The sequence below is a fragment of the Saccoglossus kowalevskii genome, chromosome 4 (genome assembly GCF_978046115.1).
Source record: "Saccoglossus kowalevskii chromosome 4, keSacKowa6.1, whole genome shotgun sequence".
NCBI lineage: Eukaryota > Metazoa > Hemichordata > Enteropneusta > Harrimaniidae > Saccoglossus > Saccoglossus kowalevskii.
In genome coordinates, this window is record NC_140644.1 from 3,263,507 (window position 1) to 3,288,824 (window position 25,318).

General features: G+C 36.1%; 3 protein-coding genes across 7 annotated transcripts; 2 read left to right on the forward strand and 1 right to left on the reverse strand.

Annotated features, from left to right (window-relative positions):
* The first annotated feature begins 689 nt into the window (after positions 1-689).
* LOC100370353 (major facilitator superfamily-like) lies at positions 690-9,931 on the forward strand. 3 transcript variants are annotated; one of them, XM_085497604.1, is made up of 2 exons: positions 690-799; positions 7,877-9,662. In XM_085497604.1, the coding sequence occupies exon 2, from the start codon at positions 7,897-7,899 to the stop codon at positions 9,415-9,417; it is 1,521 nt and encodes a 506-aa protein (XP_085353730.1). In that variant the 5' UTR covers positions 690-799; positions 7,877-7,896; the 3' UTR covers positions 9,418-9,662.
* Positions 9,932-12,893: 2,962 nt separating this feature from the next.
* LOC144349574 (uncharacterized) lies at positions 12,894-15,827 on the forward strand. 2 transcript variants are annotated; one of them, XM_078008131.2, is made up of 3 exons: positions 12,894-13,218; positions 13,508-13,584; positions 15,208-15,827. In XM_078008131.2, the coding sequence occupies exons 1-3, from the start codon at positions 13,111-13,113 to the stop codon at positions 15,443-15,445; spliced, it is 423 nt and encodes a 140-aa protein (XP_077864257.1). In that variant the 5' UTR covers positions 12,894-13,110; the 3' UTR covers positions 15,446-15,827. The 2 variants fall into 2 exon arrangements, with proteins under 2 accessions (XP_077864257.1, XP_077864258.1); XM_078008132.2 differs by having other exon boundaries at positions 13,508-13,640; positions 15,208-15,469.
* A 71-nt stretch (positions 15,828-15,898) lies between these two features.
* Positions 15,899-24,703, reverse strand: LOC102801594 (uncharacterized). Of its 2 annotated transcripts, none has more exons than XM_078008134.2 (10): positions 24,580-24,703; positions 22,810-22,975; positions 21,693-21,849; positions 21,487-21,525; positions 21,324-21,362; positions 21,163-21,201; positions 20,732-20,935; positions 19,544-19,672; positions 19,058-19,246; positions 15,899-18,790 (listed from the first exon to the last, which is right to left on the reverse strand). In XM_078008134.2, exons 2-10 carry the CDS (start codon positions 22,945-22,947, stop codon positions 18,495-18,497), a joined length of 1,230 nt encoding a protein of 409 aa, XP_077864260.1. In that variant the 5' UTR covers positions 22,948-22,975; positions 24,580-24,703; the 3' UTR covers positions 15,899-18,494. The 2 variants fall into 2 exon arrangements, with proteins under 2 accessions (XP_077864260.1, XP_006814905.2); XM_006814842.3 differs by having other exon boundaries at positions 22,810-22,997.
* Positions 24,704-25,318: the final 615 nt, after the last annotated feature.

The window sequence follows — 25,318 nt, forward strand, 5'->3', positions numbered from 1 at the left end:
TTCGTACGATTGGTCAATACATGGAACAGCTCTTCCAATACTGTGTTTTACTTCCTGTTAATTTGGGCCCTGTGGACAAGGGTTTTACTCCGGGGTTACGCCCAAAGGACTGTAGAAGAGTTATGTCGAGCCACCGCCCCTCAACGGAGGGACGGTGGTCGAGCACGGAAAAACTTTCAATTGTTTTTTTTAAATACAACTGTAATGTTCCGATTACAGTAAGAGGTTTCCTATACAGATTTACTGAACGCGGACGCCGGGAACGTACACAATTCTATGTGATGCCGGCAAATGGTCAAGGTAAGAGAGGAAGTTCGGCGGATTATCTAAAAGGCTTAAAATGACAAAAAATTAGCGTAGCTATAAAATGTGTCACCGAAGTACTCACACGTGTGCATGATTCCAAGAGTTTTTGCTGTGAAAAAACGCCATTAATTGTAGTGAGATTGTATTCAAATAGATTTATGTTTATGAATCATGTTTCTTTTCAAAATGTATTTATATAATAAAAATGAAAATGTTTTTTATACTTTTTTGATAGACTGAATTTTCAAATGCCGAGTTATTTTGTTATATTATCAATCGAATCATGTGTTACGAATTTCTGATAGTTTAGGCTTTGTGTTCTAAGGGCTGTTCTTTCAAGTATCCATGTCCACTGTACACCAGTAAATATTTCCCGTTCGCAAGCGATTTTTGTTAACTTCGCGGGGGAGCTGTTTTCAGTTGCAACTGCTGAAATCAAGGTCGCGTTGTTTTGCTTCGCTGTGTTTGTTGTTCTTACCTGGGAAGACTATTGGTAAGTCGACGTATTTTCTATCATATGTTGATTTATTCTGTAGTGAAACAGCATGAAATGGCGTGGGGCTTTTGAGGAACCATTGATCTACATTCGGGTTGTTGATGGTTAAAAAAAGTTTGTAAAAGTTTCTCGTTTTGTGTGAATTTGTTCATGCTTCGAACTTCAATAATTTATCGATAAAAGCAAACGTATTTCGAAAGTTGTGAAATCATGGTACTGTTTTGGCATTATACGCAGTTCCCCTTTGATGGATTTTGTGTGACTGGCCGTGGTGTTTGTAAACTTATTGAACTGTAGTATTATCCTTCGAACTTCCCATTGCCATCGGGAGTATGTCTACTACACTCGGTGGTGTAGTGGGTATCGATCTTCTTGTATATATATATCTATTATATGAAACGCACCCGAACCCGGAAATCGACAGCAAATCAGGTTGGTCTTGTCACGTAATTTCTTACCTTGTTCTTGATCGCAGTACGCTTGGCTATGAACTTCCACATACTCACGCTAATGGGAATAGTGCATCGTGGGTTATACTGTATTGATCGAGGTGAAACAAAAATCGCTGCCGTAATGCCTGTTGTTCGACTACATCGCTAGTGATTCTTGTTCTGTCTTACAGTTCTCTGTTTTCCTTGATTTTTATTTCAATTAAACAGCGATTTGCTTGTGGCCATGCATTTAGTCGATATCGACTGTTTTTCTCGAATTGGTTGATTGTCATAGTAACATACGCTAAGTACAATTAAACGTCCCGATCTGAACACTGGCAGTAGTCAATTCTAAGGTTCAAAATAAACAAACATGACTATTTAATTTAGTTTAATTCCTTTAGTTAAAATTTGAGTTTCCAAAATAAATAAATAATAACACGTACCCTCTCAGATTTCTTTATTTTCTGCCTGTTCGTCAATCCATTGCTCCAAAACACGCCTTTGAATACTCTTATTTTCCCAGCATTGAGATGGATCTGACAACTCTTGTTATGTTTTTTCAACATCACTTCACCCTATTAACAATTCACCCCTAGACGTGATAATTTCATCTCAATAGTAATAATCCGTCGTCAAATATCTAAATTATCACAAACCTCTTCTTATCCATGTTTTATTTTAACCACAAGCGAAACGAGTGATCTGGGGTATACTTTTTTGATGCTATATGATAATGCTAGACTAAGTGTCACGTGAAACCAAATCAAAATCATTCTAAAATAACGTACTGATACCCAAATGATTCTTGATTCATTGGCCCGGGAGAAAAACAATTATTTTTGCGATAACAACCGTCGACCACGTCGGGGTTGTGACGTTCGGTGGATGATCTATTAGTACTGGTTGAATCTACATGAATACTAACGGATTTCACACAACCGATTGTTTTTGTTGTTTGTTTTTTTTTGCTTTTTCCGATTTTTAATATGTTCAATAGGTTTAGAATGTGAGTGTGACTAAGCAACTTGATTTCGTTTCTAAAATATTTTTTTTATCGTGATTTTATTTTAATCCATTGTAATAAAGTCGACACAATAGGGGTCTTAGACACTAGTATCATGGCACGATGCATGTACTTGCATAGCTAGAGGGTACGACCGGAAAGTATACGTCTGTGTAAGCTGGTGATGAGATCATCTTTTCATTTGTATGAATCATAACGGTGACACAGTATGCCGGAAATATCTATTGCAGACAGCTGCGTTTACACGACAGCATTTTGTAAACACTACGATAAAGACTTTCCGTTTTCGATATTGCGAAATTATATTGTTTTGTGGAAGAAAAAAACAATAACTTTAATAAATATGATTTTACTTGGTAAAAATGCTGTATTTTTCTGCATAAAAACAAAAGTATTTCACAATGTCGAAAACTGAAAGACTTTACCGCAGTATTTTTATTAAACTTTGATTGAGGTGTAATACCTCATGGGACAAACGAAGTCACGTTTTAATATTTGAATCTGATTCAAAACGCGCTTCACGGGGAAACATCGCTCAAAAAATAAACAATCAACAGAGGATAATCTGCAACGTGATTAAGAAATAGTGGGAAACACAGCTAGTCCAGAGTGGTAATTTTAAAATGGATGTCTTATTTCATTCAGCCATACTCATACCCATACTTTTCTGTACTGGTAACAGAAGCTACAGAACATAATTCGCTGGGGAAGAACAATCAATAGATGTGTTTTTAATGTTGATATTGTATGAAGAAATAACAAGTGAACCCAAAGTATGTGGAAACAGATATAACGGTAAAGAGATAATGTTAAAGCACACCTTGCAACGTATTTGGTATAATAAGAGTGGGTTGATTGCTTCTATAAATACAAGAGCTAAAATACACATGTTATGCAGCTTTTCTTCTAATACGCATTGACCTTTTCTTATATTCTGGCATATAAAGAAAATTACGTTTTCGGAAATTCTGTTAACTCGTCGATTTTCTTCAACGAGCATTCTCGTTCCACTCGGTGAAGAATGGCTGACTATTATTATTCAAATTACGGCAGTTTGCATAGTCATGATCAGATGAAATGTGATGGGGGGGGGGGCTAACATAAGTTTATGGTTGTAGAGGGCGCATGTCAACAAACCGGGAGAATATTTGGCAGTTCTCTATTATTGCGGGAAGTATTTATTTTGAATGTGTGATACATATTCAAAGTGCGTGGTAATATAATTTTCCATAAATCAAAGAGGCAATGTTAATAATATTTGGTTGAACCTTTTTTTAAATAAAAAATCATTATGGTCAAGTAGTCAAATAGTAACTTGTTGTAAAGTACCTGGATGCATATTTATTAGTTTGTCATCCTATAAATAAAGACATATAATATTGTTCCTGTCAAGATTCAATGCTCACAAAATTTCCAAAAGTTGTGTATAATAATAGCCATTTGAGTCGCTTCAGAGCTGAGACCATATTCACCGTTCTATTTGTGTGCAGAAATCTTTCGGACAAAAACATATGGGATGCATTCAGTAGATATTGATTGCATATTATTAAGACTGTATGGGCATATTTCAGGGATAATATACACACTCGTTTAATTATTGGGCTAATTTATTTTGAAACGTTTATACAAGCTGCTATAGCAAACACGCTATTGCCTATTTGAAATTCCCTGTATCATAAACACTGAATTCACTTTATTTCAATCATATAATACAACCAAACACACAACTTGGCCACACCATTTTTTTATATAATTTAAATACCATTTCCCCCCATCTCAGAACCCCGGCGTTTCAATGTAATAACTATTGTATATATGTTATATTATAACAGTAATTTCAAAACAATATATTGTATTAGTACAGCAACAAGCTATTATAAGATAAATACCCTTTCTAGAAAAGAAAAGAAAACAAAATCAAAAGCTTGTCAGTGTTTCTTATTAGGAACTATTCCAAAAAAACAACAACAAAAAACAAAACATTAAGGCCAAAAAATTGTTTTGTTGGCATCAGCGACTGACCGAAAAATATGAAATATCAGGTCGCAGTTTTTTTATTGTTTTGTTTTAATAGGCTCAAAATTTAAAAACATTTTAAGCAGTAAAAAAGTGTTTCCTCTAAAAATTAACGATCCTGGACCGTTGTTTGATCCTCAGGGTCCCAGGGGGAATAAGTGGTGACTTTGAACCTCGGGTTGATCTGTATTTAAATACAAAAGACTGAAGGAAACACTTTGATTTTTGTGTTTAATGTCGTTTGATTGATTCCCATATACCTCGGCTGTTTACGATACCCTTAGTTTTCACGAGTTTAAAAAAAAAAACCCGACCGACCGACACAATTTTTCAATTTTCTGACTTGAGGGCAACATAATTTTTTTTATTGGCCTAATGATTACTACTGAGGAAGTGAGAACATCACGGGGCATTTGCACGGGTAGTTGAATATTCACTATTTACATTCAACCATCCTTAATACAGTCTCAGACAACTAATAAACTTATTGGTTGTCACAGCCATAGATCGACCGCATCAACACTGAGTAAAATTGTCACTGAAAACAGTGTGGGTCATCATGAGTGAAGCAAAATTGACCCAGATTGCTGTGCACATTAAATCACAGACCATTAGTGAAACATAATCTCAGCACTAATGACAGCTTAGTGACAATGAAACAAAATACAAAGTATTTAATCAGAATATTTTGTTTTCTTTTCTTTTATTTTACATTTCTGAACCTCTAAGATTTGACTTCTGAACTAACGACTTCTGATTTCTGTCCATTGAAGGCCTTTCATAGTGTATAAAATGTCAACTGCCAATTGCAATTGCCAAATTAGTATGCATTTCGAAGAATTGCTTTGGTGTACACGCGTAGATGGCACTCCAGCCAGAACAGACATTGACTAATGCATACTACTTCAACAAATCACCCTTCTATGTAACGACGACGACCATTAACTTCGCCGGTTTAGGAGCGTCGTTTTATTTGGCCAAAATAGCACCCTCTAGTGTAAATCCTGCTGGGCATACTGTTTATATTAATTAAGTAATTGTTTTTTACTTCGTGGAAAAAAGATCATTTTCAGAATAAACCCACAATGCGTGGCATCCTTGTAAAATCAAGGATCATCATTCTCAAAACAACCCCACAATACAATGCGCTCACACAGCTGAATGAACGTCCTTGTGGGGGTGAATCAACATCACAAAAGACGGACTTTCAGACCGGGCATTAAGGTCGCGTGTATTGGGTTTCTTTGCAATCACGTGACATCCGACCTCGGTATGTAACACCTACTTTGTGCAAGGTGACCTTTGTATTATTCAGCAGAGCTTGAGAACATCGTTTCTGGGTCGCTGTGATAGACCGCGTTTAAATCGGTGAGTTATCTCTGCATTTTGGGTAAACCTGTGTCCAGGACTGTGGCCGGGGGTTTGAGTTGTATCTCGAGATGTTCATAATCCCCGTTACTCGGTGATGTTCGTACGCATGGCGATATGAGCACAACATGGCACCGTTTAACTACCTAACGCCCAAACAAACCCACTAACGTCACTATAAATCAAAGGCTGACTATAACGAGGTGTCGTCGATGTTTTTTCTACATCAGTTGCCAAAATGTGCATAAAGGTAGAAATCAAATGTACCGAAACTCCCCCTCAGAGTCGCATAAACTTCAAAGAAATTACAATCGTCAAGTATTACGAAAGATGAAAACTTACAATATTAATAAGAATAATAAGCAAACAGTTAAAATAAGATATGGTAAACTGTTTTTTACAATGCGATAGTTTGTCGTGCATATTACAGTAGTTGTAACAAGATAAGAGATAACAAAGCTCGGAATTATCAGCTGATACTACTTGATTACGCCCTCTTACGGTGGCAGCAGGTATTCAGCCTACTTGTAAACATTCATGAACAATGTGCAGTTCCTGTATTGTACTTAACTAACAGCGACCCATGAGTGTGGTGATATTTTGTCCATATAGTGCTATGTCCAGTCGTTGCGTGAAGCATATTTGGTTGAATCGCAAAAAAGAGAAAAATAATGATATGCAACCGAAATCCAGTATGTAGAGTCATTATATTTACTTTGAACGAATTCATGTCAGCTATCTCAGAAAAACAGTTGTAGAACTGTTTTATGTTGTTGAACGAATCGATTCCAAAACAAGGTGCAGTGCATGTTTATGTCTCAATACATTGTATTGTATTGTAGAATCAAAAGTGACTGAAACAAACGAAGACATGAAATAATAAAACAAAATGGCATCCATTCGGCCATACACATTATAAACATACCAAGTTTGATCAAAATCGCCTCGGTCGACTGTGATAAATTTCTCAGGACAACTTATAGTGTCAGAATATAAGAAGTCATTTTTTCTCAGATCATTAATGTATACCAATATGTCTTCGGGTAAAAGATCTGATAATGCTTCCAAGAAAATGCTCGGATGGAAGGAAAGAACCCGAATGAATGGCCCTGTTATAATTACCAAAAGCCAACGGTACCAATCAAATCAAATGTTATAAATTGTAACTCCCATCATAACCACCAATCAAATCCACTGTTATAACTCGTGACAACCATATAAGTACCAATCAAATTCAATGTTATAATTTGTAACTCCCATCATAACTACCAATTAAATCCAATGTTATAACTCGTGACAACCATATAAGTACCAATCAAATTCAATGTTATAATTTGTAACCCCCATCATAACTACCAATCAAATCCACTGTTATAACTCGTGACAACCATATACGTACCAATCAAATTCAATGTTATAATTTGTAACTCCCATCATAACTACCAATCAAATCCACTGTTATAACTCGTGACAGCCATATAATCATATACAATGTTGTAATTCGTACCTCCAAACATAACTACAAATAAAATCCAATCTTATATGTCGTAACAGTCATAACTACCAATGGAACCCAATGTTATAATGTGTAACTCCCATCATAACTCACAATCGGTCCAATGTTATAATTCGTACAAACCTTATAACCACCAATCAAATCTAATGTTATGATTCGTAACTCCCATCACAACTACCAATCAAATCCAATCGTGACAGATATAAGTACCAATCGCCAATGAAATAGGAGGTTATATTTCGTGACACACCAATCAAATACGATTATATTATTCCAGCCAGCATGAGCACCAAACAAATATGTTTTCACTATGGTTACCGAACACAAATGTCAGACATGAAACTTCAATCGGCCATCACAATGAGGCAATTGGTCATTTTTCCGCGAACAAAGAAAATTTGATGTTAGATAAATAAGGTATTAATAATTCACATGCAAATCGTGTGTAAACGTCATTGAAACATCATTAGTTCATAACTAACTACTAAGCAACCATTAAAACATTTGAACAACATTTTTTTTATCCATGTATGTTACCTTAACATCACAGAGGCGCGTTGTCATTAGAGGTGTATTATGTTATGACCTTGACGTTTGCGTTTAATATCAATTTCAATATTTAATAAATAGAAGTGTACACCGATTTCCAAAACGTAGTCATTCACTGTATCAGACGCAGTTAAAACAACATTAATGTTGCTTTTACTTTTTTCCAGAAACGTACACATCAGGCAATATGAGATCGAATAAGCTTTCACGTGAAGATATTCCAGGTGACGAGATTGACAACGATCAGTCAGATGAAAAAGTACCCCTTCTAAGCGATAATGTCACCGAGACTACAAAAGAGAAAATAACTCGAGTTTATGGTGCACTGAAGCCATTTGTGATCATCAGCTCCTCATATCTGCTTTATACCATCACCGATGGAGCTGTGCGAATGATTGTACTTCTTCATGCCTTCAGCTTGAACTTCACAGCCTTGGAGACGGCCATCATGTTCTCCCTCTATGAACTGGCTGGCGTCTTCACAAACCTGGTCGCAGGTGTTGCTGGTGCACGTTGGGGGATAAAGTCAACTCTCATTACAGGATTGTGTCTCCAGTTCGTTGGTATTGGCATGTTGTTTGGCTGGCAGGAGAACTGGACCAAGTCAATTGGCATAGTTTACGTCACAGTGGCACAGATGTTCTGCGGAATATCCAAAGATCTCGTCAAACTCGGGGGGAAGACTGTTACAAAACTCGTCACTCCAGAAGATAAACAGACACGCCTGTTCAAAATAGTTTCTTTGCTGACTGGGTGGAAGAACACCCTAAAAGGCGTTGGATATTTTCTAGGATCGGCTTTGTTAATGATTAATTACTATTTATCATTGGGGGTTATGTGTGTACTGATTGTATGTGCACTTCCATGGGCTATATGTGGACTCTCCAAAGACTTAGGCCGTACAAGACGGGAGAATATCAAGTTGAGTACAATATTCAAGAAAAACTTCAATGTCAATATCTTATCTCTCGCACGTTTTTTCTTATTTGGATCTCGCGATCTTTGGTTTGAGGTGCCTCTTCCGTTTTTTCTTCGGAGCGACGACGGGATTGGATGGGAGCGGGCTGCAGTTGGAGCGTACCTTGCAGGCTGGATAATTATATACGGGCAGGTTCAAAGCTGGAGTCCGCAGCTACTTCTGAAGCCGTTGCGGCAATCTCCAGCCAATAAATGGGTCTGTGCTCTGTGGGGGTTTATTTTGATAGTGTGTCCAGTGTTCCTTGGCTGTTTCCTGCAGTTCTCCCACGCCATTCAAGAACATGTTGTTGAAATCATGACTGCTGCCATAACCGTTGGCCTTATCATGTTTGCTGTTGTGTTTGCTGTCAACTCGGCGGTCCATAGTTACTTGATTGTTAAATATTCGGAAGGGGACAAAGTAGCAATGAATGTTGGTTTTTACTATATGGCTAACGCCATGGGAAGACTCACTGGTACGCTTCTTTCAGGTGTCCTCTACGACTATGTTGGCGCTGCTACTTCCACCGCTCAGGGATTCGCGTCCTGTTTCTGGGTTTCCGTAGGATTTGCTGTCGTAGCTGCGTGTGTAGCCCTCTTCCTGAATGACAATTCAGGTGGATTGCAATGTGGGCCATGTTTAAACTGTTTAAATTCTAGGAGTGGTACAGGAGAGGGTCGCTATGAGGTAATTGACAATAAAGATGACAATGAACCAACTCAGTCGTCAGCGGTGACACACACTGCCTAAGGTAGCATACTATGAGGTTATTACAAGAATAACTCACAGTATGAATGAAGACAGTACAGCTGGAGTATCGACCGATGCGAAGCGTCCCTTGGGCTCATATATTTTTCTCATTGAGGGTTGACACGCATGTTGTTCGGCAATATCACTGAGATTATTCCATTATTCATGTATGTGTTTCCATATTTTATAATTGAACTTGTAGATGAATATGAATAAAGAAATTGGAAACACAATAATACGAATAACGATTCCCAATGAAGTTATTTTACTTTATTGTTGTGCTCTGACTCATGTGTGGCTGTAAGACAATTCCTTATTCTGTCTGCCAACCTTTTAATATCTATTAATCTGCAATTGTTTAGTTCATGTGTGTAGAATTGACAAAACATTTTGTTAAAATTTGTTTAAAAAATCTACTTAAATAAGAAGATATCATTGGTTTATTAAACAGGTCTCTATCCTAATTGTCGTACATTCATGATGCATTCCATTAAAAAAATATCCTAGTTTACGCATTTCATTTTTTGTCATTTTTTTAAATATGTATTTAATTATTTATTTGTTACATACTTTATTTTATTTGAATTTATTGATTTTCATTTGCTTGCAGCTCATTTAAACTGTTATTAAACGCGAAAGCCCACAAAGTTCAGATGTATCCGAGAATAGATATTAGACGCAATAAGAATTTCATAATAATAATAATTCCAAAATATTCGAACAAATATAGTACAAAACAAATGAAAAAAACTCCCTCTACTCTGCTCTCAATTTCCACTGTCCTCGGAAAAATTGTAAAACCTTCCCATGAAATTGTTCCCCGTCCTCAAAGATCTTTCTGGAACAGCTTTAGATGAACAATTCAATGGACTACACCATGCGTTACAGTAGCATCAAAATAGCGTAGACGATAGAAACCTACTTTGGATTTTTTGCGTAGTCGTTCATCATTTAGTATGTAGTAAATCTCCCCATAACAAATAATGTAGTTGATCGATGTCGACACTGCACGGCCTTTTATCATCCGTTGCGTTTTAGAGTTGTTGACCTCATCGATACCATCCTCTGCGTTTCAGTCTGAGAGTTGTTGACCTCATCGATACCATCCTCTGCGTTTCAGTCTGAGAGTTGTTGACCTCATTATTTTTTGCAATTCATAGGGAGGATGTACGCTTTCGACAACAGTCATTCGACCATGACTCAGCAATTACTAAGGTCGTCATTTATAGTAAATTATTTCATCTATAACATGAGAAATACTGATGCGAATTAGTTCAAATTTTCGTTGTGCATATTACTCATGTATATAATTATAGTAATGGAAATTAGAATATTACAAATACACATAAAGTGAAGATATTGCTAAAAACGTTAAAACAAATAAAATCGATATTTTAGTCGAGAAATATAGAATGATATTTTTTTGTCCCCTTATTGTGATCAACATGTAATATATCACCTATATAACCTACTCACATTGGTAAATTGTATACAATATAAGGAAATTTGAGCATTTGGTAGAAAAACATAAAAATAAATATTTTCAGTTCTGTTTCCATGACAACTATTTTATAAACATTGGTGGCAGCAGTACATGTATGCTACCAATTTCTAAACGTTCAGCCAATTTGAAGTTTAACTTTTGAAGTTATAGATGAAATCATTTTCTCAATTTCTGACAACTTTACCCATAATCCTTTGCTTGAAAATCAAGATGGCTGACTCCATAATACTGACGAAAAGTTGAATATCTAGAGAATGAAAAGTGACATCAAAAACTGTAAATTGCATTCTCCTACATTTGTGGAGCTTTTTCTTTAGAGGTCATTATGTTGTTTGAATTGATGTTCCCTTTAAAGCGGGGGGGGGAGGTCGTCATTTGCGCATGTGCCATAGCGTGTCATTGTTACCAAACAAGCGTCTGCCCGTGAGCCTTTGCGTTTTTAGCGTGTGTTGTTATCGTCGCTTTGGACTCAATTCTCGCGCGTGCGCAGGTGACGACCCTCCCGCTTTAATTGAAAGATCAGTTTCCACGATATAGTATTTTGTATCTGCTTGACTAGGTGTTTTACGTCATTAAATCAGCAACAATAGTGTTCATTATAAGAAATAATTACCACCGCCTCCACGAGTTTGCTTTATCAGTCATAATCTGCAAGCGTTGACATGATAAAGGCAAAATGCCATGGTACACTCTTTCTAATACTGACTGCGCCGTGGAGATTAGGACAAACACTGATAAAAAGATAATATTGAATATTGTGTCCCGGAACAACTGAATATGACTGACTAGACTGCTTGTCCCGCGGAGATGCAACGCCGCACTTAGTCCCAGACAGCTTCAACAAATTACGTACATGTAAATACATGCATGCATGCACGTCAACTGACCGATTTCGGTTTGATAAGAATGTTGGATTTTGCAGGTTGCCCTGGTTACGCATTGCAGGGGACTAAAGTGGAACTTATATGCCGCATAAAACTATCGGAAACTAATATCGTGTTTCTAACACACTGAGCTTGAAGTCAATTTGGGATATGGCAGGCCATCTAAATTAACGAATCAGGGGTCATTATTTTTGACCAATCAGTAATAATATTAATAGAACAATTACAATTACATTCGAGATTAAGTTTTCCCGCCACTAGCCGAACGGTCATTTTAACCACAGTTCCTCTAACACGGGGCCAAGGAATCCACGGGACCAGGAATAGACTGTGTTTTACCCTATATAATCTGCGTATAATCTTATGGTTATTAGTTTTCTCTACGTATTGAACGTAGTTGCTATTTCCTATTGTACTAGTTGTGTCTGTGTATTAATTGTTGTCAAACCGACTTCAAAAATACATTTTTTTTCTACACAATAAAACGTGCTTTCCATTAAAACCAACACATGTTTGGAGACGCCGGCTACCTTAATGTGGATGAGTGTTAGTAACATTCTACTTCCGGGTCCAACCTTAGGTCTAGCGCCCTGGCCTAGTGTAGACACTTTAAACTGTTGGGCTCTGTTTGGTAGTATTGAGTGAAGAACTTGTATGGACCTAATAGACCATTCCACTAAATCGCGCTTCCGAGTGACGAAGCGCTTCTGTGACATTATCATGGCGCATGCGAGTGAAGACATTGTCGTTTAAATTGTGCTCGGTTGGAAAGTCATCTAGAATATTGTACAATCTTCCCAAAACATAATCGTCATTAATGAACGACTAAAGATTAAAACGATATCGACACTTTGAACGGGTTTCTAGTCACCCAATTACATCACAGAAGCGCCCGGCACTAGAGTGCGTAATTTAAAAAAGGTGTATCCACAATGGGAACGGAAACTTTCTGTACATAATATCAGATAATATTCTATAACTTGAGTGTGCATTACTCGGTCTTAGACGTTGTATGTTTCACTGCATTACTCGTGTTTCCGCGCGTTGTCGTTGTGTCGCAAAGTAAACTGCATTCCTTAGCACAATGCTAGGTGTGCGTGCTATACTCACAAGGGTCGTGACACGGTCAACGAAACCACGATAAACAAGCCGACCGCTGAACAACTACCCTTGTCGCGTCCTCGGTATCCTGCTTCAGTGGACGTTGCCCTTTAATATAGTATGCCGAGGTTTTAGTCTTAGACATTTCCTGTTGAACAACACTTGAACTTTAGCGTTCACGACTATTAACAATGCTGCAAGAGAATGGAACTGCAGCAAATTTCGTCTGAGCGAGAATCGCGTCAGAGACTCGTCGACGATGATCGTGTGCACGGCGAGTATCGGGCTGTATATCAACAACGATCAATCCAGGTAAGCGAAATGCCACCCTGTGAATGCCTTCGAGAAACAATTACGTGTTTACACGGCGAATCATGCATTCACTGTGACAAACATGACACAGAGCCGTAGACATCCACTGTTTGGAATTGCGTACAGGAAAAACATCATGCCTTCATGTGTACAGTTTAGTTAGAAGGCCTCGCGTGTGATCCCAACCCAAATCGGTCGCTACTTTAGCGCTATCATATATTTTAATGCGTTTTCCAACTGATGTAAACACATTCCACAAATACACCCAGCTGAGCTTTATTCGTTGCAGGATGCCCGTGTCAATGACGATGGCTTTAGAGTTATAATCCACCAACCTACCCCGCAACCAACGCAACAGATGTACAGGTCAGACTACACTATGAATTGTGATCCTTGTTTTTGTTGTAATAACTCAAAGAGCTGTGAGTATCAGTGGTATTTACAATATCATGTGTTGAATAACAGAGGTCAGTGAACTCACTTCTAGTTGTCTGTCCTCACTACGTGATATTTATCAAGAATTGTGACCTTAGAAGTATCGTCATTAATTTATATTTACAAGATACATTTAATATAGTCACTGGCAGTAACGCATAACCGGGTGATCTCAGTACGTGCGAAAGTTGTAGTGTTACTTCGTATTTGCATTCACGGAACACAATAATATGCAAAAGTTGCATTGTTCGACGGAATTGCAAAGACTGAAATACATAATATATACAAATGTCGAATATTTTGACGTATTTACATAGACGGAACTCATAATATACAAATGTTGCATTGTACTACGTATTTACATGAACGTGACTAACAATATTCAAATTTAGAATTGTTCGACGTATTCACAAAGACGGAGCTCATTAAGAATACTAGTTCAACGTATTTATAATTTTTTTCTATTACATGCACATTTGCAATGTTCTTCATATTTGTATCAACTGAATTCATTGATTCCTTAAGTGCCATCACGTGACTGATTAGTTTATCATTGCCCGCTCATTAATGTTGCTTATCGAAGTTATTTATTCACAGTAGCCGTTTAAGCTTATCTCCCGCGTTCCAGGTAGTCCACCGTAGTTCCCTACTCGTTGCTACAATAATACTGTTCGCATTGCGCGTGCAAAATCACGGCACACGGAAAGAGCAGCTTTATTCGACAACATGTCATTCTCCCATTTAGGAGTACCGTACATGTTTATTTTTTAATAGAGGTCAGTTGTGGGTGGTATGACTAATTAACCCCCCCCCCACCCCCACACACATTATACAGGTTTTAACCTCAACAGAGATAGACATAGTTTTATTTAACAGAGGAAGTCGTCAAACAAGTGTATCGCTGTTGTGGTGAGCATTTGTATTGTTATACCGAATAAATCTCTAAAACAGAAAACGTGATGTTACGCCGTATATAGAACCTACGGTGGGATCTCATAGAGCAGAATGCATTGCACAAATCTACAAGTTGAAAGAGTTCAGATAGAATTCTACTGGGTTTTATTATCATGACTATTAATCTACCAGATGTTTTTTTTCAACCTATATTCCCAGTATATTAATCCTTTCGAATAACTACATTCGAACCCTATGTGCTGCTCAGGGCAATGTAAAACGCCAAACCATAATTAACTTTCCACCCTGCCTTTCAACACGTACATTACGCATTATATTAGATTCACTATCAAAACACACAAATACACGTTACAAAGTCGAGCTCAACAGTGTCGTATAGCAGCGAAATGTGCGATTTATTGACTCTGCAGCCGCTGTATAGGTAAATATTGAAATTGCAATGCGCGAATTTTAGTCACTGCCAAAAGTTATTATGATTAGGAAATACGCGCTGCCCCTATTATGTGATGACAGGACAAAGACAGGGACGTGTTCCGACTTTGCAAATACTTTCAATAAGTCGACAAATAATAATTGGGCCAAACATCTTTATGCATTTGTCGATTTTTCCTAACTCTATATTGTACTTGTATTTCATAGGCTGTTGCTTGTGTGTGTGTCCTTTGTGCTGAATACCAATCAGTCTGCTCGAAGAAAATGTCGCAACAAACATCATGATTCCATGAGCTGGAACTGTATTATACGCCATACCGATGTGCTGAACCACTATTTTGCACGTGTGCATATTTACTGTTGGGAACAAGTTACGTTGTACCACAGTGGTGGAGAGAACGAGATTATACAATTGAGTACATGGACATACAGATGCTGTGATTAAGTTTATAAATGATTTTTCAATGTACATTGTTATTTATATAAAATGTAATTATTTTATTTGTTCTTCATTTCACCGCCACTGGATGTACAAAAGCGATTTTTTTTGTGGGAAGTAGAAAAGAAAACTATGGTTTATATCAATTCAGTAATTTGTACCATACTGGAAGAAAATAATGTGCAGTTGAAATTTGAAGAGCGACATTAAACTTTACTGTTGTATTTGTTTGAAAAAGTCGACATTTACGTAACAGAATATGCCATACAAGAAGATAGGGGAGGAAATTAGTAATCATGTCGGCTTAAGTTGGGTCGGAATATATTTTTGTGCTGTAAAAAATTAGATTGTAATCGTTGATATTGAAAAGAAATATGGAGATATACAACGGGCTTATTTATCATTCAAAATATACACTAGTAGGTTATATGCAAATGAAGTCATCATAATAATTACTAATTCATTTGTAAAAATTTTATTGTAATTATTGATATTGAAATATGCAGAAATACAACAGGCTTAATTATTCAAATAAATACTCGCAGATCATATGCAAATGAAGTCATCACAATAATAACTAATTCATTTGTTATATTGTAATTATTGATAATGAAATATGCAGACATACAACAGGCTTAATTATTCAAATAAATACTCGCAGATCATATGCAAATGAAGTCATCACAATATTTACTAATTAAATCCAGAACAATTCAGATACATTTGATAGTAGAACTTAGCAGACTCGTTTTATATGCCATCCAGTTGCTCGTTTACTGTAACTAGTGATCAGCGAATGTCGGCTAATGTACTTTTCCCGAGACTGATCATTTTACCTTAATGCCAGGATCTATGCCATGAATAATTTCCGGCTGATACACAGCGTCCTCCCACCCTCGCAAGCAGTTTAAATGATGCTCATCTAGACACAAGGTATTGTTTAATGAATGTGGTCACGTGACCAATGAATAGTAACATGTTTGTGGACATTATGTTTAATAATAATGTGGTAATTATATAGCTACTTTCAAATTTTTTTTAGTTATTTTTATTTACGAATGGCGGTATAATTTTACATTTATATTTTTACTCCTTGACCTGTTAATAACACGACCTAGGTACAATATTGGTGTGTACCGGTCCTGACTGCAAACCACACCTTAAAAACCACTCTTTATTATTTTTTATTAATTATTACCATATAGACAAAGTGCCTTTCGTCTGACCCTATTAACTTAGCATTTTCTCCTTGGTTTAGTGGTAGAGTTAAAAAGAATCCGCATCTTCACTATTAGAGCTTGACTTTTGAAATAGTTTCTCATATTGGGGTTTCTCTGGTCACTAAGAGAGTCAAAATGTGTTTTGTTTATAGCACTGACTAAACTGGCCCAATAAAGGTTTGCATTGAACAATTTGACAAACTATGCCCGCTGGTCATCGGTACATATGAGAGATATGGTTCAGTTACCAACTATATCTTATAACATGTTCTTTTTGAAGAATTCACGAATGACAATTTAAAAGTGCAGACAATCAAAATGACTTGATGAAAGGCTGGTTTCCAGATCCAACCACATGAAATCTGCCATACATCAAAATAAGTTACCACTTTAAACTAAAGCAAGAAAGAAGAAGGCAAAACCAAAAATTGTCAACTAAAACAGTCTTCTAGTTGTCAAAACAATAATGGTAACCCTGAATTTTGTTCGCAGGAAAAGTCTCCTCCAATTTTCTGATGATGGAAAACTGGCTAGAGACAATAAATGATTTACTCACGTTTAAGACACGTATACATGTACTGTCAGAAGATGAACTCAACTACATAGATGAATAACAGATGGTGCAGCACTCATGGAGATGTTAAAACCACAATGAATATGAAAAACTGAACCATACTGAGCACGGTTTCGTATCATATACAGCACAGGGACTAGAGCAAGTTGACTGGACTGGGCCTAATGTTGAATGAATATTTTACTACAATTTTAAAATCATCCACACAAACTGAAACTATCCCTGGAAATTGGCAAAGATTCTCACGACTTGCTGATAATAGCAAATAGTTGTTTAGTTTGGTTTCACATCAAACCAGCAATTTTCGAACTTCCGGAAAGCAGGTTGTAGCTACCGAAAACGTAAAACGTTATTCCTTGTTTGTTAATTAACTAAAAAGTGTCCCAGAGAGTTTCCATTATAACATTTACTATGGTTAATGACGCTCGCCATTTCTAAGTTGACTAAGAAGGAACGCCTGATTGAAGTTGTTCCACCAACCAATGATGAACTAATGCCACATATACTACGAGCTGCTTACCAATGTATTCCCGTCCCGTCAACTTGACGACGACGACGATTTGATGCATTACTATGGTGAAATTTATATATTTACTTAAATATACTTGATGTTAGTTTTAAAAACCAATACAACCAACTTGTTATACTTTTTAAACATTGAAAAATATAATCAATTCTTTTAATGATTGATAATACATAATTTAAATAATAAATCTACAAGAAAACTAAAATTGATGTGTATATTGCATCTTTAGAATTATAGTAATTGATTGGTAGTTTTTATATATAAGTATCATTGTCAGGATTCAGATTGGTTCTCGATAAATGACCCGAAGTGACCCTTTCAGTTCAAGGCCAATTTGACTTACAGGTAGGGAAATTCAGCATTTGTGTTAGTTGCCGTTATCATAAATTAGGAAAAAACAAATTCAAGAAGTCATCTAATATTCACCCTATTTTATATCAACATTTTTTTTGTTTTGAACCCGAAAATATATTTTCATGCAAGCGTTTGGGATAAAGTACATGAATGCTAATATTTATTTTTTAAAATCTGCCAAATTTTATGTTTTTAACACAAAACATAAATCAAAATATTGTCAGTATTCAAAATACTAGTATTATTTGTTTACTTTAAGTGTCGTGAAGGGTTGCAAATTACACCTAGTTATATACATGTCTCCAAGAACTGACTTTTAATTAAAACCCTCGGTTAAAAGATGCCATATTCTATGCGATTTTGGGAAAATTCCACCCAAAACTATTTGTTATCAGTTGATTTTCTCAGCTTTTCAATCTCAGAAGCTACTTGTCTATCGTGTCTCCCGATAATTTCATCCAGCGATTCCCACGTTGGTGGAGCTACTCTACCGGTTTTGCTGAGCTCCAGCCACCTGGACATCATGTCGGAAGCGGCGGTTGTAGCTTCGCTACCAGTTTTTGCGACGGTGTCTTTCTGTATACCAACTTCCTTGGCAACCACCTCCCAGTATGTTCCTATTTTCACGGCAATAAATTGAATATCTGTTTCTTGAATTAGATGGCTCTGAGTTCGCACTACAGACAGCATAAACAATATTATAGTTATAGTATAGTTTGAATACACAGTATGACGTATAGACATATAACAATATTGATTTGAAAATATTGTCACAATAACAAAATCCGCCGTTGTAATACTTTCCTACAATTTTAGGCAATATTACCAACATCTTTACGACATTCGTATATTAAAATATGTTATAGACAGGAATTTCGGGAGAGTTGAGCCATTAATTGGTTGGATGTTGCAGTCAAAATCATGTTTCACAGTAAGTAATTCACCTTTTCGTTCCTGTTCAATAGCATTCAATCTTGTTTGCATTTTCCCGCAGTTTTCCTTTGACCATTTTCGCAGTGACGCCATCTCTTGCTTCAACTTTACAATCTCTTGCCATAATTTCTCTTCACCAAGTGTACTAATGTCTTTCAATTGATCTATAAACTTGTTCAATATTTCGTCCTCACTGGAACCTAAACTCAAAAGTAATCGTTGTCGAATTATTTTTTTATGAGCTGCGCTCGTTTATAGCATGGCTGTATTTGTCGACCCCCCCCCCCAAATAACACGCATATCAATAAAAACAATTGTGTACGTTCACATTGATTAGGATTACCTTGTTATACCGCAATGTGTGGTATAAAAGACAAGACGCGAATAAGCAGTTTTCAATCAATATTTGCCAGTATTTACATGCGACAGTGAACTTTCTGTAGCTATGAATTAACAATATCAATTTAGAAAATATTGAAGGACACAGGCATCTTTACCTCGTTTTTCTAACTTGTCGATTTTTTCAGCTGTTTTTCTGTGTTCTTCTTTGTAAGTCGTGAGTTCCTTTAACACTGTCTGTACGACTTTTTTCAGCTCTTCTCTTGACATTGTTTCCAATTTCAATGCTGGAAAGAAAGAACACGTGACTGTGATTCACTGTGACCTCTAACGCACGTAAAACGCCACACATACGGGCAACGAGTTCTGCTGTGTCGGAGTTGAATACTGATGATACATTGTGTTATTTGTCTTGCATGTAGCATATATATTAATACAACCCAGAACAGAACAGACCTATAGTAACGCATACTATGTACATGCGCCTAGAGTACGGTGCTGTTATAATTACGTCAACAGTGATTGACAATACTGACAGCGTGTACATTACAAGCCTCCCCAGTCTCACAGTAACAAGTACAATATTCTTTCGATAGTCTCACCACTATACCTTTGTAGATAAGTCAACCAACATGTATCTAAGTGTGCCATGGTTGGCAATACTCAATATATATATTTTTAAGGCATTGGCTAATCATATTCACTGACAAAAATAATCTACCGCATTAGATTTTTTCCAGCCAGGATTTCAGCTGAGATTTCACAATCGGTTACTCGAGGGCTTGAAATATACATGATTTGACCAGTTTACTCGTTTAACTCGTTTTCCTGTATTCACTATCCCACCCTAAAAACACATATGTGAAACACGGTCACCATGTATTGGAAGGCAATATTCGTGTACACAATACAAGCTCCTTTGCTCTCAGTAATATGAGCAGTTTTGAAGTAAAATCTGTAAATTGGTTAGAGTTTACGATTAAATATTTAACACAGATTGAACCATGGTTTGCGTAGACGATATAAAGATATAGCGCGGTGCCTGAGTCATATATACAATGATACGGGATACTGAAGGATAGGTATATTACTTGCTAAATGTATGGACGAAACAAAATGAAAGGAATGATACACGTCATGTGATTGGCCAGACGCTCTATTTTTCGTTTCTTTCGACTCATTTCCGTTTACATTCTTTGTCTTGATTGGCTGAACGAAGGCGATAATATTTTGCATATTTATGCATATTTTTGTCGTTTGCAAAATTTTGGCTCATCGCTCTTATTATATATTCGATCAATAATGAAACTGTAATGAATAAATCTTTGTATATGGTATGTACTTACCTTCTTCCAAGTTTCCGATGCGATCCATGGCGTTCCGTAAACCCGTTATTTCGTTCACTAAGTCGGATTTAATTGAGGATATCTGTGCGGCCATTTTATCTTGGCCCGACTGTATGTCAGATCGCAAATTGGAGATCTGTTCAGACGTCTGCTGTTGTCCAGTTTGAAAGTCTTTTGTTATTTTTTCTAGAGCTAAGAGATATGCTAGAATGTATAAGAAGAACAACAATTAATTAATTATTTAATAATGCGGAAAATTGTCTTGAGAGATTGAATTTCCATATACTACTATTTTCACAGAAACTATTAATGCATTCAAATAATGCACCCACGAATTTCAATATATTAACTAATATGAATTCGCAGCGACGAATATTCTTCGTTCAACATATTATTGTTCACGAGTGTAAGGTTTACGTTGAAGCCATTACCTTGATCTTTATCAGACGGTTTAGCTGAAGAAGTCGGTACTGTAAAAAAGATTAACATAACTGGTGACGTATCTTAACATATCTTATGTAGATTGAACACACAGTACACGTGACTTACTCCTGCATTGATAGATATTCTGTTGAAATTTTGGCAACATTACCTTGGTCTCCATCAGACGGCTTAGCTGGATAGGTCGGTACTGTAAAACGAATAACATAACTGGTGATGACGTATTGTAATATAACTTATGTAGTTTGAACACACACTACTCGCGACTTACTTTTGCATTGATAGGTAGTATGTTGGAATTATTGCAAAATTACCTTGGTCTCCATTAGACGGCTTAGATGGAGAGGTCGGTACTGTAAAAAAGATTAACATAACTGCTGACGTATTGTAAAACAATAACATAATTCATTTGTATTTTGACACACAGTACAGTACGCACGTCTTATAGTTGTATATTTTATTTGAACACGAATTATACAAAATAATAAATACTTATATAATTATATACAAAATGACTTACATAGTGTTACTGGTGTTTCTACACCTGGTTCTAATATCTTCAAGACTGTGCTGGAGTGGTTGGTTGCTTTTAAAACATTATAAAGCATATCATAGCCATCTGTCTTTCCTTTAAAAATATCTAAGAGGTATAAAGTTCGTGCTTCACGTTTTCGTGTCTGCAAATAAAAACAGAAACACTTTTGGTTTGGTAGAAATTTAAACCATAAAATGTTTTATTTCGTTCCTTTTACTTTTATTTTTTATAATAATCATGAACCATATAATTATCACACATGAGTGAAAGTTAATAGCTGTTGATAGATAACAATTCCATGATTGTCGCTATCTTGTATAATAATAACTAGTGAATGAGAAAATATAAAATGTTTTGATTTCAAGTTTTAATAGTCAACTGAAAGTACATATACAATTACAGGCAAACGAGCATTTACATAACAGCACTCAAATCAGGATTCGAACTCGAGCACATGATAGACACACTAACCAGTAAATTACACTCACTGACCAAAAAAATAAGCCCGAAATAGCGTGCAGTGAAAAAACGCCCACAGTGACTAGATATACAAGTTGACAACACAAACCACATTTAGTATTTTAACGATACACAGGTTCAGTACGCATCACCCAGCTCATGTTTAACCTGGGGACTATACTGTCCATCAGCATAAACAATCAGACGATGAAATATAAATAATTTCAGGAAAATTAATATTTACATAACAACACACAATAAGAGATTTGAACTAGCACACAGCATAGCGCTTCGCCCCTGCAGGTAAACGAGCCATGATTTGAAATACTATATCAGATTGATGTGGTGCGTGTGTATGTTTTGTGATTCACAATGCAATAACGAAAATGTCTAAGTCAAAAACACACGAAAAACTGTATTTATATGGTCAAATAGAAGAAGGATAATGTATATGGATCGAAGGCCAAAATCTTGTTGACAATGCAAGTAAGAAGGAGGGTTTTACCTCAAAGGTTACGGTAAGCCCATTGACCAGTTTATCATTGAACAGTTTCATTACCAATATAAACGAAAATAAATATTACCCTGGGGACACTGACCTGATCTACCATTAAAAGAAAACAATGAACTAAATATAGCTTACATTCAAAGCCACAACTTGTTCAGGTGTTATGACTGCTGGGTACATTTCTTTAGTTTTCGAAACAACCTTATCAACATTTATCTGCTTTGCTAAATAGGTGAGATTTTCAGCGAGCAGACGGTTCCTGGTGCTGGCCATGTTATAATCCAGAGGGTACCACTTCGACCTACAAGACGTACTTATTTATACTTGAAAAACGAAAAACAACATGAATTATTATGCACATTTTTATAACCATCTTCACTACGACTGAGAGTACATTATTCCTTCAGAGTGCTAGTATAAGTCAAGTAATCAGATCTTGTTTAAATCTGTCCCGTGAAGACTGTTGCCATAATAACACTGCGATAAAGACCTCCCGTTTTCGACATTATGAAATTATTTCGTTTTTATGCAGAAGAAATACAGTATTCTTACCAAGTAAAATCATATTTATTGTACATACATGCGTTGTTGAACATTCTACTTATAGTTTGTAATTTCCCTCAGCTTCTTTCAGTCATAATTGAAGACAAATAAAAGGCGAAAATATAGAGAATACAGCAAATTATTTTATTCTGTAATATTCTTGTGTAATCGGTAATTATGAAAATTATTTATGGGCGCATAATATAAATTTCTAAATTATCTTGTCAAAATCAGTTTTTTTTCAGGTTTTTCTCCAAAAATACTCCCAAATAATATATCATAATGTCGAAAACGGAAAGTCTTTATCGTATTGTGTAATGGTAATTTGTTCCACAAGTGAGGTGCCATTACCGAGAAAGCATGTCAGTCGTATGTTTTCAGTGTTTAGAATTGTCAATACGTTTTACCAGTCAACTATCAGGAGGCGTCAGATGACGCGAAGAAACATGTATACTAATCAATTCAGATAAAAAACCATGGCAACCCTGAACAATTTTAGATTTTGAACTTGATTCGACGCTCAACTAGACAGTCTAGACTTGTCATTGCTGATGCTATATATAGCTTGTGACATCATAGCTAGTTATTTTTCAGTTGTATATGTTGTCATAACTATATTGGAATGTACAGTTTGGAATACAAGTATGAGCATCACGACATATTTCTACATGTTGGTTGTTTATACCTTTCAGTATAACCTATCTATGAGTATATATAAGCCAGCCTGTGAATGAGACGTTTGGCAATGCTCCAAATAATTCAGCAGTGCAGCTATTTGTATTAGTAAGCGAAACAATGCTCGCTTTCGCATTGCTTTGTGAAGCTGGTTGCTAAGGGAAGTTCTTACTATTTATACCGTGGTCAGGTCTAGATGAGTTGACATCGCATTGTCTGATATTATTGTTCACAACTAAAATTACAAAAAAAAAAATTTCCCTGTTTTGTTTTAGTTCATTACGAGTAGTAAGTTTTAATGAGTCACGGATAAATGATTTGAATTAACAGAAACATTGTCATTCGATGTGTAAAGAGCACACAAGCTACACTGGTAAGCTTTAGTGAGAGTTAACAACAATATGTTTTCATAATAACAATGTAGTAGAGTTGTTGTGTACTGTTGAAAATACCAACTTAAGTCACTGTACATCAATGCGATATTGCGGATTTCCATACACATCATAGAAACATTTCCTAGATTTGTGCAGTAAGGAATTTTGATCATTTTGTTATATATTGTCCATATTCGTCAGGATAATTTATACACAGAGACAGAAAATATAGTTTAAATTTTGTGTCTGATCAGAAATAAGTAGCGTTTACAGTTACATTGTGGATATGTATGCAATTTAGAAACAAACTTGCCTTATTTAAACGGAAGGACTAGCAGACAACCACCGACAGTGCGATATAAGCAGTTACAATATGTCCACCCGTAAGGACAAGCAGACAACTACCGACGGCACTTTGTAACCTATGATCTGTATTACATGGCTATATAATAGAGAGTAACGCAGTTATGCTAATGTCGCTATAATGTAGGAATAAATAGCAGAGGATTGAGGGCGTCACTAAGTGTAGTTTTGGAGACAATATATACTAAATCCATCCAGGCAGTATAAAAAGTGGAAATGCTGGTATAATCGTAAATTTCCATGTCATATACACGTGGCGAATAGTCAATTATAATTTTAATGTGTTTACCTGTTGACAATCCTTGACAATTCAGCATCCGTACTTCGCTAAATATTTCGCTTTTGCAGTTGCATTCGTCGTACTAAAAACCAAGTTAAGACCAAATACAAAATTATACTTGTTTCTGGTAGGCGCGCACGTCAGTTTCAAAGACCGCTGCCGAGCAATATCTTGTTCATGCATGTGCAGGTCAACTTCCGTATCTTTTCGCGCCGTGTATCGTGTCTCTTTGACTAGCAGTATAATATTTCTCATCTAGATAAAAGTTATTGTTTAATGAATGTGACCACGTGACCAATGAATAGTAACATGCTTGTGGATGTTTTATAAGACGGTGGTAATTATATAGTTACTGTTAATTTTTTTAGTTATTTTTATTTTACATATATTTTTATATTCCTTGGCTTTT